Source organism: Eublepharis macularius, chromosome 6 (genome assembly GCF_028583425.1).
Source record: "Eublepharis macularius isolate TG4126 chromosome 6, MPM_Emac_v1.0, whole genome shotgun sequence".
NCBI classification, from domain to species: domain Eukaryota; kingdom Metazoa; phylum Chordata; class Lepidosauria; order Squamata; family Eublepharidae; genus Eublepharis; species Eublepharis macularius.
In genome coordinates this window covers 105,342,627-105,357,722 of record NC_072795.1, presented here as the reverse complement: position 1 = coordinate 105,357,722, position 15,096 = coordinate 105,342,627, and the positions used below count along the sequence as shown (strand labels likewise).

General features: G+C 39.3%; 1 protein-coding gene across 2 annotated transcripts in view; it reads left to right on the top strand.

Annotated features, from left to right (window-relative positions):
• Nucleotides 1-15,096, top strand: part of PAPSS2 (3'-phosphoadenosine 5'-phosphosulfate synthase 2) — a 60,213-nt gene that overhangs the window by 31,110 nt on the left and 14,007 nt on the right. The window contains exons 2-8 of one of the 2 annotated variants that reach the window (XM_054982584.1): nt 470-584; nt 2,325-2,560; nt 3,189-3,327; nt 3,972-4,090; nt 4,197-4,310; nt 10,433-10,544; nt 12,706-12,735. In XM_054982584.1, the coding sequence (XP_054838559.1) occupies nt 470-584; nt 2,325-2,560; nt 3,189-3,327; nt 3,972-4,090; nt 4,197-4,310; nt 10,433-10,544; nt 12,706-12,735 (865 nt within the window). The remainder of the gene's footprint in view (nt 1-469; nt 585-2,324; nt 2,561-3,188; nt 3,328-3,971; nt 4,091-4,196; nt 4,311-10,432; nt 10,545-12,705; nt 12,736-15,096) is intronic. The other variant, XM_054982585.1, reaches the window with a different exon arrangement.

Here is a 15,096-nt window from a genome sequence, read left to right as displayed (position 1 = left end):
GTCTCCTAGTGGTAGTTTCATGGTTCAATCTACAGAGAATACTAAATGTCTGCCTTGTGATATGTATCTAGAAAATTTGGGAGGCATTTGGGAGGCAAGTTAATATAAGAAATCTTTAATCAGGTGCCAGCTATATTACAATAAATCCTAGAAAGGGAGTATATTGATTCCTCAGTCATACAGAAAAATCATAACTTTGTAAATTATCCAAAAGGGGGAAAATCCCTCAAAGCAGTCTGCTAAGGAGGACCATGAATGCGCCAACATGCACATAATGTTATGAACAGTTGAGAGTCACTTAAGGGAGGCAATGCAGAACTGGCCTGCTCAAGTCCCTGAATATAAAATTCTGGAGAAGGAGATTTGGGGGAAGGGGAAATTTCCAAATTTCTTGTTTGAGTTTATTTTGGGGTATTGTTGATCACAGCAATAAATATCATTTTTTCCCTGCTTTTGTATGTACCTTTAGAATCTTCAGAGATCTACTAACGTGGTTTACCAAGCCCATCATGTTAGCAGGAACAAGAGAGGACAAATTGTGGGTACAAGAGGTGGATTCAGAGGCTGTACGGTATGGCTAACAGGTATTGCGTTCCTGATTAACTTAGTAAACTAACATCAGAGAGAGTTCTTTATTTCTGTTACATTTACACTGCAAAAACTGAAAATCACAGATATAGAACCTAGTATCTCAAGAGGGTGTAACTGGATCCGTGACTTATAATAAGTAACATATAAGGAGAGAAAGCAAATTCCACTGTTCACTTCAGCATAACCAAGTGACTGAGCTTCTAAAATGCCTTTTAAAAAGGCAATCATATTACTGTAAATTGGACAAAATAGGATTTGAAGGATTTCAAAATTAGTTATAGTAGATCACTATCATTCTCTCACCAATTATGCTAAATTGCCTTTTTGTGAGGTCTTCCAAGGGGAAAACTCAACCCAAAACAACAGATTGAGTAACCAAAATGTTGAAGGAGAAGTTTAACAACATACTGATTAGGGAAAATCCAATTTTAATCACTAAAATACTCAAATAAACAATGATCTGAAACTGAATTTTCATGAGGTCTCACCAGAGAGCACAGGGACCAAATCACACTGCAAACCTCTCATAAACTGTTAGATGTTGGGAGATCTTCAGCCACAGATTTGAGTGGTCAGTCCCTCTGTTCCCTCTTCGGCCTCACTGGCTCCTTGGCCCTCAGTCACCCAACCAAAACATTTTTATCTGTTTGCAGCTTAACAGATTGTGCAATAAGTACCAGAAAAGCCGTACATTTAATCAACATTCTTTCTGCTCACAATTCTTCCCTGAACAGTTAGAATGTTTGTGAATAACTCAAATACCAAACAGCTCCATTTTAGAACCTAATAACAGCTACAGAGGACTGTAGTTTCGATGGGACAGTGTGGAAGGAGGGTTATTTAATCCTTTTCCATAAGTTCCATTTCCCCAATATAAATTCCTTCCTGCTCTAGGGTAACTTTTTATCTGGGCTGAATAGGAAACATACAGCTACTCATATGGTATCTGTATGTTAGCAGCTAGAGGGAAAGGTTGCAGTGTGTCAAGGAAATTACATGGGGCAAAAATTACATGAGGGGAAAAGAGCTCATTCCTCTCTTCTACTGTATGACCCTAGTTTGAATTGGAGACCTGCAACTAGCTTTTGAAAGCACCAAGTCACGTATCTCTTAAATTGTGATCCATGAGAGATCATTGATAACAATGGTCTTCAACCAACTTTTTAAATAAAACTTTTATCCACTTTTTATACGCTCTGCACCCCCCATCGCTGCCCTCTTATTTGTATACGGATAGTTTCACTTGTTAATGCTTTACTGCAGAGAATTTTATTGTTGGAATGATATTACTTGCTTTAAACTATAAGTTTTATTGTTTGTTTTCTTGTTAGATATCAAAGGTGAGATTGATTTGGAAATGTGGAATAGAAATATTATGAATAAATAAAGTGTAGTTGGGCCCTCAGCCAATGGATAGACAGCTTCAAGAAAGAGAGAATTTTATTTTGTAACATATTTGGTATTTGGGGGCTTCTTTTGTATTAGAGTCACTTCCTTTGAGGACAGGCTGTGGCTCAGTTGTAGAGTATCTGCTTTGCATGCAGAAGGTCTCAGGTTCAATCTCTAGGATCTTCAGTTAAAGGATCAAGTAGAAGTGATGTGAAGGATCTCTACCTTGGATCCTGGAGAGTTGCTACCAGTCAGAATAGACAATACTGATTTTAATAAGGCAGATTCATAGGATGTTGATATGGAAAATCACAGTTTTGTTTTATGCTGCCTGTTACAAATAGGTCTTTCTGGTGCTGGTAAGACAACCATTGGATTTGCATTGGAGGAGTATCTGGTGTCTCATGGCATTCCCTGCTACTCCCTTGATGGGGATAACATCCGTCAAGGCCTGAACAAAAACCTTGGTTTCTCAGCTGATGATCGAGAAGAAAACATCCGCCGTATTGCCGAAGTTGCCAGACTGTTTGCGGATGCTGGCCTGGTTTGCATCACCAGTTTTATTTCTCCTTTCACAAAGGTAAATCTGTAGTTAAAAAAATTTCCAGGAAACAATCTCTGCATGACTTTCTGAAAGAGCAACATTTTGGAAATAAAATTCAACTGTTGCTTTCGACATAATGCCTCTTCAGTGTAAGCTGCTGAACTGAAGGAAGGGAAATTATTACCAAAATTATAACCAAATGTTGAGATTAGTTATAAAATATACTTTTCTTGTGTAATGTCACAATTTATTTATTTTTTAAATTCATTTGTATTCTGCCTTTCCCCCAATGGATTCTTATGTTCTTGTGTCCTTCCATCTTCTTGCTGCATTGTTATCTGACTTGAGTCTAAGGAAATAAAGCAGGATATAATTTTTTTAAGTAAGTAAAGGCTCAGGTTAACTCCCCATCGTCTTCATTTAAAAGGATCAGGTAGTAGATGATGTGAAATACCTATGCCTGAGAACCTGGAGAGCTAGTCTAAATAAATAATACTGAGTTTGATAGACCAGTGGTCTGACTTAGAATAAGAAAGCTTCATGTGTGTTCATGTGAGGTTAGGATGGTTTGAAAAGAGATTTGTCAATGGAGCAATAAGGAAAGTGAAGCAAGATGAAAAATAGAACAAAGAATCCTCATGTTATTATTTATTATTTGCTACAGGACCGTGAGAATGCACGGAAGATTCATGAGACGGCTGGACTTCCTTTCTTCGAAATCTTTGTGGATGCTCCTCTAAACATCTGTGAAAGCAGAGATGTGAAAGGCCTTTACAAAAAAGCACGAGCTGGAGAAATCAAAGGTACGACGACCCCAACCACCAACCTCGTAAGAGCTGCGACACTTACCCCACATGGGCTGCCTCTCCCTCCTTCCTGAAAGAGGATCTCAACCTAATGTTTCCCCAAAGATCAGGCTGGCTTGAGGTGAACCCCACATCTCTTTGAGTAGAAGTAACCTGTGCTGCAGCTGGTGGCCATAACTATGTTGTGGCCACCTGCGTAGGTGTGGTCTTGGCTCAGCTGTGATGTAGCAGGGGCTGCTCCACTTCCACACTCTCTTGCTTTAAGCATAGATAGCTAACAGTGCAGTCATAAGCAGAATTAAACCCTTATAAACCCATTGACTTTAGTGGACGTAGAAGGGTATGGCTCTGTACAGGATTGTATTCCTTTGCAGCATCAGGAAACAAATGTTTCTCCATAGATACTGGACATATAAAATTGATTATATCACTGACTTTTTTCGCCTCTCTGGGTGGGCCCTAATCTGTCCAGAAGAGTGATAGGCAAATAAACTGTTATTATAAATGGTCTCCCGAAGCTGATACTGTTGTATAAACATAATTCTTAAACATTGCCTTCCTAAAAAAGAACGTATTTACTTGCAGTTTTTACCATTTGATTTCTATATTATTGTCTTAACTAAATTGCTAACTATCTGTAGGATTCACTGGAATTGACTCTGAGTATGAAAAACCTGAAATGCCAGAACTTGTACTGAAAACCAACGTATCTTCAGTATCGGAGTGCATTCAGCAGATCATCGATCTCTTGCAAGAACAGGTGCTCTGTTTTTATCTTGAAACATTCAAATGCCTTTGTTTTTAGATTTTTTTCTTCACGCTTACTGTTTTCTACTTGAGTCTTACATCCTCTTTTGCTGTTTCAGAGCATTGTTCCTCCTGCTGCTATCAAGGATGTTCTTGAGCTGTTTGTGCCAGAAAATAAGGTAGAACAGGCACAGGCTGAAGCGAATACATTGCCTTCTGTAAAGATTACTAAGGTAGGAGATCGATTCTAAACCCATTCCTTCTCTGTAGTGCCTCCCACCTTTTGGAAATCTGCTCTCAGTAGTGAGGAAGGCACCATCTTTAAACGTTTTTAGAAGGATCTGTAAACATTTTATTTGCGAGAGGTTTTTAATGGGATTTAAACTGCAGACATTTTCTTGGTTGAGGAAGAGTAATGAGATCAAAAGTATGATAATTCCCTTGTAAGGGTTGTGGTGAGCCACCAGCGAAAGGTGGGTGTAATGATTTTAAGTCTCTGTGTGTGTTTAAATGCTTGGTGTGGTACAGGTGAAGAGTGGGGGTGAAAGAGCGGGATGAGTGAGTGAGATGATTGGTTGATGACTGAGAGTGTGGGTGGAGTGAACTGCAGTTTTTAGTTACTGCGTGGAGAGAAAAGATTCAGTCTGTGCAGCCTGAGAGTGTCTATATATTTCTGAGAGAGAAATATGGAGTCTGGGCAGAGCGGGCAACCTGTGTGGAAGCCTGAGGAGATTCTCATTCTAGTTCATTTAGGCAACCTGTCTGGAAGCCTGAACTGTGTGTGTCTGTGAGAGAATGTTCATCCTGCTTTCTGGTTTTGACAGGCAAACTGTGTGTGCGCCTGAGAGAAAGTCTATGTGTATCTGAGTGAGAGATTAATTTATCTGAAGCAGGCAAACTGTGTGTGCACCTGAAAGAGAAAGTTATATATATCTGTGTGACTGAGCCTATGTGAGGAAACTTCAAGAATGGAGAACTATCTTTGAAACCATCAAGCTTAAGTATTAGGGTGAAACCGATATGCTTCTTGTAAAAATAAAAGTTTATTTTGATTTTTTTAAATCCTAAGGTATCTATAATTCCTATATATTCCATTCCTATCCTCAGGGCCACATAGTCCCATGAAGGAGCCTGACACTTGGGCACGTTATTAAAAGGGAAATTTAAATTATTTATTTTGGAATATAATTCCTGGTGGCGGCAATCTACCCAGTGGGTGTAATAAGAGGGTTAAAGGAAAAGTCTAACTGAGAAGGAAAGGGGCTCGTAACAGTGGGCTATAAATATTTCAATAAACAAATAAATAATCTCAGGTGGCAGTTCTGAAGGTATAGTTGAAGGGTAGCAGGTTGTCAATTATGTTGTTTATTATTATCTTTTTACCTGTATGAGCAGAGTGACATTTGGATTTTCTGCCTCAGACATCTTAGGCTATCTTTGAGAAGCCAAGTTTTTTAACTGTAAAATTTTAGGTGAGAAGTACATAGAATGAAGTCTGTTAAAGACTACAAAATACATATCTTATATACTGATAGCCAAGTGGCCCTGATCTGAGGATACTTACAGCCAGAGATTGGAGTCCTGAACAGACAAGAGAGATCTTTCTGCACACCTGAAAAATGCTCCAGGTTTCCAGAAAAATCTAAAAAAATACATTGAAAATTTAAAAAACAACACGAACATTATAAAAGGAGCACCTAAAGCTTTAACCAGATGTCCTCAGTGGCTGTTGCTAGGAAACCATTAACCAGTATTCCAGGCTTGGTTTCTGACAGAGCTGTTATTGGCCTTTGAGGGAGCACTCATTGGGGTCAGGCTCAGCAGCAACCACTGGACGACTTAGTACCATATGACTTGCATGACTCACCCAGGCCCAGCTGCTTGCTGCTTTTCAACAGCACCCCCTCCCCAAAAGCCAGTGTAGTGTTGAGGTTAGAGTTTCAGAGTATAATCTAGGAGACCCAGGTTCGAATCACCACTCTGCTGTGGAAGCTCACTGTGTAACTTTGATTCAGTCACACACTTTCAGCCTAACCTACCTCTCAGGGTTGTTGTGAGGATAATATGGAGGCAAGGAGAAAGATATAAGCTGCTTTGGATCCCCATTGTGGAGAAAGAGTATGTAAATGAAGCAAATTAATAAATATAAATGAAGATGGAGGACACATAAAAATAAGGATAAGGCAAGAGACTAACAGAGGTGGTTTGCCATTGCCTGCCTCTCTATAGCGACCCTGGTCTTCTTTGGAGGTCTCCCATCCAAATGAGCCACTATGAAAAACAAAAATATGCAGTACTTGAGAAAACGTATACATCCTAATAGATAACTTTGACTGTTAATAATAGATCCATATTCATAAAGCATACAATATGCAAATAGAAAGCAATTTAAAACAAACCTTGTTTCAGATAAGGTTGACATCACCCTAATATATTGAAGACAGTGACTATATATCCAGCTTCAAAGGTCATATCAAAGTCAAAAGTTCCTGTCTGATATCCTTCTTTGGCACAGTTAAGGAATACCATTGCCACCTAAGCTGTGTGTTTTGATTACTCTTCTAATTTTATTTTAAAAGCTTTCTGAGCACAGATTGTACTGGCTTCTTTTAACCTGTTCTTGCTTGTCATAGCAACTACTTTTATTGCTGTTTCTCCGGCTGAATTGCATTTTAAAGTGATCCCAGTTATTTCTTAATTGTGAACATACTGCCGCTTTATCATTCATTGCATGAGAACCTGACAGATAGGAAGCTCATAAATGTGGTAAATAGATAAATAGGTAATCAAATTCACTATGTGATGATATCTTGTGGGCTAGAGGCTACTGTGAAAGACAGGAGTATAACATAGATGAATACTTACATTTTAGATAGTGATCCATATTTCTGACGTGTATGCAATCATCAATGTGTAATTAGGATCTCTTTTTGTTAGTGAACTCGACTCTTCTGCCTTGATGTCACCATTGGATAATGGCCGTTTTCACACTGCTTACCTGATTGCGCAAAACTCCCAGAACGACGCACCTTCCTGGTGCGATTTCCCACGATAACTGGAGTTATGATGGGAAATCGCTCCAGGAAGGCGCGTCGTTCCGGGAGTTTTGCGCAATCGGTAAGTGGTGTGAAAATGGCCATTGCTGCTTCAGCTACAGAAGGGGCTCAAAAACCTTGCTTTTTATTAAGATAATAACAGCAGAAACCTGTTTGTTTGCTTTTATTGCATTTATAGCTTATCTTTCTTCCTTGGTATTCACAGTGGAGTGTGTACACACACACACCTCTCACAACATCATTGATGTATCTCCTGAGAATAAAATGACTGCCAAACATTTTCTCTGTTCTGAAAAGAGGCTGAACTCTCACTGGTTAACAGGGGATGAGAACATTGGAAGGAACTGTTATTATGAAGTTTAATGGTTTTATTGCCTCATGCTTTTATGGCTCCTGGCCAGCAGTGACCTTAACCTCCTTTGCCTCCCAGAAATTCCACCATATCCTGGCGTGATCACAGTGACCTGAAAAATCTGATGAAGAGTTCTAGGGAATGTGAAAGTTTGCACACTGTTATGTTTTATTGGGTTGGTCCTAATAAAAGTAGTACATGGACTGTGTTCTTGACTTTTACAATCTTACTTGCAGGTCTCCCACCTAGGCTCTAACCAAACTCAGGTTTCTGAAGAAATCAAAGGATGGGATTTCAATAGCCTAACCCCCATTTCCAAGGACATAATGGTGTAATGATAACTGTCTGCATTTGCAGTACGTGGCTACAAGTTTAATCAGAAACATTTTCAGTACAGCTTTGCTGAGAGAAGGGTTGATCCTAATTGCACAGAGGGAGCATGGTTTAAATTGTGCTTGCATGATGAGGGGGTTAATCTTTCCACCCCTCCAGGTTTTATTTATCAAAACCACCTTGCCCATGTGATTAGCCTTGGAAAGGAAGGATAAGGTAATAGCAGCATAGTATTTTTGATATTTTTTAAAAAAATTATTCAGCTTCTCTTTGGTTAAGAGCTCGAAGCAGTTCACATCAATAACTAATTTATTGTGATTAATCAATCACTTAAAATCAACAAAACATAAGTCTGATAAAATCCAACAAAACATTACAGCATAATACAAAATACATACAACCACACTAATCCCAGCCCTAGACTATAAAACTCTACAGATGAACATAAGAATTACAGGTAATTACAGTACCCAGTCGTCAATTATGCCTCACAGTAAAGAAATGTTAAGGACCGGAAGCACGCCAGAATAAAAGATCCCCGAAACTTCAGCATTAATCTACCAACTTTTATTTTTGGGAGGCCATGGTGCACACTTGAAATTTAGCTTTGTAAAAAAAAACTTGTCGAAAGATCCAATAATACATCTTATCTAGTTACACATCTTATCTAATTTTACCCAGTCTTCTCTCTGGCAAGTTATCTCTCAACCGTTTTGTACTCTGTACATTTCTGATTATACATGTCACCATCTACTGGCTAATATTTGCATATGCAGTCACTTATTATCCAACTCTGCCCTTGGAAATACAGGTCTAGTATTACAAGCCTGCCACTCAGTCCCTGCAGCGATACTAGCATGAGCTAGAAATAAAGGTAAACCTGGATTTGGATACTGTTAATAGCCTCATAGGAGGGATGCAGATGGCCATGTTCTATTACTTCTGCAATCAGGGATTCCTGCAGACTCACTTTTTTTTTTTTGGTATTTCTTAATTCTGACACTGAATACAGGTATGGCCACTAGCCTAGTATACTGATGGATGTGTCATTGTGTTAGCATTCAGACCCCCCTGCACATACTAAAAGGGAAGTTTATAGATATGGAATATCATAAACCCCTTGCAATAAGTCCTAGACACTGCCTGGTCCCAGGAAGAGAGGATGCCAGCTGGCCTGGAGGCTGGTAAGTTACCAAGCCATGAATCATAGGGGGATGACTGACTGACAGTCCCCCACGCTCCGGAGAGAAGCAGGGATAACAAGGCTTCCTGAGAGAAACTCCCTGCCTAATCTAATCAATGCCTTCCTTCACCTTTCCTCTCCCACTTACCTAATCTGGCTATTCAGGTCATCTGATAGCCTTCCTGCCTGGTACTTACCAGGTCATCAAGCAATATTTTTACCTATGATTCATCCCAGATAGTCACATCAGTCTATTCCCAAGTTATTGTCCTACCTCCAGACAAACCATTAAGGTATTGTTTTTGGGAGCAAGATGTCAGTTTTGCTGCAGGGTACGTTTTGCCTTATAATTAGGCTGTGCGTGTCTGTGTGTTCTGGACCCATACATACACCCTCAGATATGTTTGAGTCCCCTCTCCCCCCCCCCATGAAACACTGGTCATTTTGCTGCTGCTCCCTCAGACCCCTCCTTCTTCAGGGCTGGTAATTATCACCCTATCCCAAATTACTCTCTCCCATTTTGCTCTCTTTCTTGGCTAGCCATGTATGTGTGCTGTGTGTGTTTTGTGCTTGTTCGATTGCATTTTATTTTTTTTTAAAAAACCCTTTCCTATTGAACATCTACCTGATTTATTTGAGCGTTCTCTAAGGGAACAATCCTGGTATACATAGGTGAAGATTCCTAGTTATCCCCTCTCACAGTGTCTCCTTTAATGCTAGTTCTCTTAACTAATTAAAGAGACCTCCTATTTGGGTAACAATTGACATATGTAAACGCCAACTCTCAATGTACCATCCCACACATTCTGTCGCATTTTAAATTGGCTAAGAAACAGAAATTTGGGTAAGACTGTGTAAATAAAGGCTGACTGTCCACCACCCCAACACTGTCACCCTACACACAGGATATGGCTAGAACTGTACCCTGCTTGTGAACAAGCACACTAGCCTCACTCCCATCTACAGGTTGTAGGATCCATCACTGTGATTGTAGACAAGGACCTTGTTTCTGCACCCCCTCTCTTGGCCTTGTACCTAGAAATGTTGTTGCACACACAAGGTTTGTGTGACCTTGCCTTGAAGCAAGAGGGGAACTCCTTGAGGAAATCTGTATAGGCTGAGCACACACTGCAGTCCTGGGAATTCTCACAGTACAGGGGCTTCCTTCCATGTCTATCCTGCACACAATAATAGGCATTTTCTAGTAAATGGTTATTTATGGGTTTTTCTACATCAGAAATGCTCTATGTTCATGATCTTTTAGTAAAGCAATGTGCAGTTTCCATTATCTAGAGAAATGTATGTTTTGGTCCCAGGAAATGTGGATGGCTTCTTGGAGTTAATTAGAAAATAACAATAAGGCTTTTTGCAGAACACGACAAGAAGTCAGTCCTTATCTCTGTATAAAATTGCCTTATTTTACCTTTTCAGCTGGATCTGCAGTGGGTTCAAGTCCTGAGTGAAGGTTGGGCCACTCCACTGAAAGGGTTTATGCGTGAGAAGGAATACTTGCAAGTTCTGCATTTTGGCACCTTGCTAGATGGTATGATTTGCTAGTTCTTATGCTTTTGCCTTTAGAACTTATGGCTGCTACATGAGCGTTTCTGGAGCTTCAGTTGTAGAAGTCATTTTAGGAGACTTACATTTTGACCTGAAGGCAGAACAGCTTCTTATATAAAAATTAGCATTAATACTCTGAGGTCAGTGTTGATAACAAATAAGGAAAATATACTAGTCACTCACAATCAAGGATATTTATGCCAGCTATACTGATCACAGTCAAGAATATTCTGGTGGGCAAATTGCCCTTGAAATGAAGAATAGTTTTTAGAATCAACCTCTGATGCTGCATTGGGTGCTGTTGTCAAAGTACATTTGAGAAACACCAGTTAATATGCTCAGAGAAGATAGTTGATTTATGTCCCCGATTGTATTGTCTCAGGGTTTAAACTTCCATTTGTGGTGTACAATTCTATGTACATGCTGTCAAGTTGCAACCAACTTATGGCAACCCCAACAAGGGGCTTTCAAGCAAGTGAGAAGCAGTGGTAGTTTGCCAGTGCCTTCCTCGGCTGAGTTTTCTTTGGTGGTCCCTCATCTAAGTACTGACCCTGCTTAGCTCCCAAGATCTGATGACATTGGGCTATACCTTACCACCTTCCCCTTCCATTTGTGGTATAAAAGATAAAATATAATTGGATGGGGCAAGGGATAGAGTTTCAATCCTTGTTTACCCATGAACCTCACTGGGTGATCTTGGATCACTTGCCAGATGTATTCTAGCAATTGTTGGTCATGAAAAAAAATCCAATTGAAAACACTGGAACATACATTAGAGTGGGAGCAGATAACTTGTAAGAGAACTGAAAGTGGATTGAGGGAGACTTTACTTCTTGTAGGGCTTATACATTTTTCTTGTGTTCTATTGTCATCTCTTGTCAAGCAGGTCTTGCAGTCAGGGGTAGTGGTAGCAGTTTGAAACAGTACAACCTGTAAAACCTTTGTACCAGAGGGGAATGTAGGATGGACAATTCCTCTTTTATAGAATGTGAGAATGAATGAGGTGATGAGGCTCTGAGGTGTTAGAATGGATTGTGCCTCTTGAGAGTGAAGGTGCAACGTCCAGCTTTGTGTCTTCCTTTGCATAAAAATCTCCATACAAATAGAAAATTCTTTTTCCAGGGAGTTTTTAATACGGGGGGATATTCCAATATGTGATCCTTCGTGATTCTCCACATTTAGTCTGAAATGCTTCAGGCCATTCTACTACCTCAGGTCTCTGACACTTTATTCCTCTGAATGTATGTTTGAGGCCTAATTCAGTTACTCATAATGAACATGCTACATATGATGAACTTATGAAGCGGCCATATTCTGAACAAGACCATTGGTTGTTTACTTAGACTGGTAGTAGGTTTCCAAGGTCTTAGGTCGAAAGAAGTCTTTCACGTCACCTTCTACCTGATCCTTTAAACTGGAGATGTGAGGAACTAAACCTGAGACTTTCTGCATGCCAGGCAGATGGTCTACCATTCTGCCATGGCCCCTCCAACAGCTTTACTCGTCTTAAAAGAGGATAAAATGAGAGAAGTGCATAACTCTCAGCCAGCTGTAGCCATGCAGCTTGTTGTTGTTGTTAATATTAATATTGATATTAATATTGATAATAGCAAATTTTGATTTCAGGAAACTTAACGCCCACTCAGAGCAGTTTACAAAAGGAGTTATTATCCTCACAACAATCACCTTGTGAGGTGGGTGGGGCTGAGAGAGCTCTGAGAAGCTGTGATTGGCCCAAGGTCACCCAGCTGGCTTCAAGTGGAGGAGCAAGGAATCAAACCCAGTGTTCCAGATTAGAGTCCCGCCACTCTTAACCGCTATGCCAAACTGGCTCTCTGACTAGTGTCCTTGAATCGGGATGTTACTGCGCCCCAGGACACATCATGATTCATGAGACAAATCTAGGCAGTTCCATGGAGTCCCAGATGAACATTATGATACAGAGGAGGCTGTACATCCAGATGCACATTTGTATCCACATCATCTGCAGATGTCTCTTAATTGTTCAGCTCGTACGTACCCCAGCACAAGCTCCTTGGAAGAAAGATGTGTTTAGGAAGAGTCATCAAATTGATATTATAGAGGTTATTTGAGGGAGGGTGGCAGTTAAAATATGCTTGATAATTGTGTTTATATTTTGCCAGGAAGGGGTAGAATTGATATATCCAAGCTTGGTATGTATTCAGTTGTTTTCTGCAATGATATGAAAGTAATTACAATGACAAAATAAGAAATTGACTAGAAGTTAGAAACAGTATGCAATGGAAATGAAATTTCAATGTAGAAAAATTTAATCAGTATGAGTATATTCATGGTTCAACCAGTTAAATTTTTTGCCTCAGGTCTTATTATAATTTTTGATTGGCTGGAAAACAGAGGGCTCATTTTTGGTATAACAGGTTTCAGTCCTGATGATGTTGAAGATCATAGCAAAGCTCTTATTAGCTTATGCAGGACATTCAAAATTATACATGCTTAAACGACTCCACTGCATATATTAGGTCTGCACAACTTGTCAACCACTGAACCAAATGCAGTCCACCATGTATTTTCCTGCCACATGCTTAATGTCTTTCACTTTTCTCATCTTTGCAGCCCTGGGCAAGGCACCAGAAACAGATTTGTCCAGCCCTCATGGGCTACCATATATGGCTGGTGGGCTTGCATTAAATTTGGTGGGTTGGAAGTTAGCCTGCTGTTTATTAATTATATGCAAAAATGCAACCAGAACAATTATTTGTTCCAAATAGATCAATTTGAATTTGACCAATGAATTTCAGATTTTAGGGAGACTGATGGGTTTTGGAGTTTAAAAAATATGAATTTCTAAGACCTTTGGTTGGATCACAGTGACTCAGTCAAAAGTTTTCAGTACAGAAAAAAATCTATCTGATTGAATCGCATTATGAATATACCACTTTTACAAGTTGCTGATTATGCATGGATTAAATCTAAAAACAGGTATTTCATGGACAACATATCTGATAGTGTTTTAGGGAATGTAAATATAAAATTTAAAATACAGAGAGCAGAATCTATGTAGTGTTGAGATAATCTAGCGGACAATCTCAGGGATAGTATAGAATAGCGGAAATAATCATCAACTGTTAAAATTAACTCACAAATCATAATGAAAATCATTTGCATTAAATGGTTAAACAAAGTTACCATCATACTTATTTCTAATTTGTTCATTGATTGCATATTATGAATTTAAAATGTCAAACATAGTTTATCATATTTGCAAACAAAAAAGTGAGAAAAAACCCAGCAAACCAAGTTGGGTAAGTTCCATTTGATTCTACAGGAAAACAAAACATTTTTACAATATTTCAAATTATATTTTTACTGATGAAGGTAAAAGTTCTGCTTCAATTACACAAACTGAGCAGATTGTGACAGTAGGCCAGGTAAAGTTCATTGCTTGAAAATTCATGTAGTTCAAAAAGTTTTTACATGTGAAATAGCCTTTTTTGCTTTCCTAAGGCCATTGATGGTCTTTTTGACAAATGTGATATGACAAGTTCAAAATATGAAACAATCCCATTTTAGAGCAAGTGGTGGTTTATATGCCTATCCCTTGGGTCTTTATATGATTCTTTTTCTTGTTGGCTGACTCACAAAGTAGACAGCTGACACCTAGAGGAGCAGGGGGAATACAGTTCTGACCTTGTGCCATAGACTCTGATGAGCCACACGGTCCCCTGCTTCTTCTTCCACTGATGGCACCCAGGCCTAGGGTTGCCAAAAGGCTGGGAGGGGGGGGGGGATATTCTGTCCCTTTAATAGAGGCTTGATGTATGAAAATGGACATTGGACGTTGTTCATGGCATGGAGCTAAATCACATAATCTGTAAATAACTTCTCATGAAGCCTCTATTAAAGGGACACGGCACTGTTTCTCCAGACAGGATATATGGTATATGGTACCAGGGTACCAGACAGAGTATATGGTATATGGTGGCCCTGATTTCTATCCCTGCCACTGTCTCTGAAAAACTTTTAACTGACTGTAATCAGGATAAGGGAGAAGAGGAGAGATCCAGCTAACCAACAGCGCAATCCTAAAGAGAGTTAATCCAGTCTAAGACCACTAAAATGAACGGGCTTAGACTGGCGTAACTCTTCTTATGATTGCACTGCAAGTTGCTATCAATCATCTTTCATATGATGATTTGTAGACTTGCTGTGAGATTTTATTGACTTACAGATGTGTTAATTTTATTTTTAGTCTGTTGTATTTTTTATATCTCTAAACCTCTGCTTCAGAATTCTTTTTGAGTGGCAGTATAGAGATGCCATGAAGGAATAAATGTGTAATCCTATGCAGAGATGACTGTTGATTTCAATAATGTAGGCTTGAGTAACTGCATAGAATTGCATTGTAAATAATTATGGCAATTCACTATGGTACTGAATATTAGAGTTGCAATTTTTTTAACTAGCTTTCATCTTGTCATGTCGATAATTCCTGGTGTACAAACCATAAGCAGGTGAAATGGTGGGGAAAGGGTCACCTATTTAAGTATGTTGGG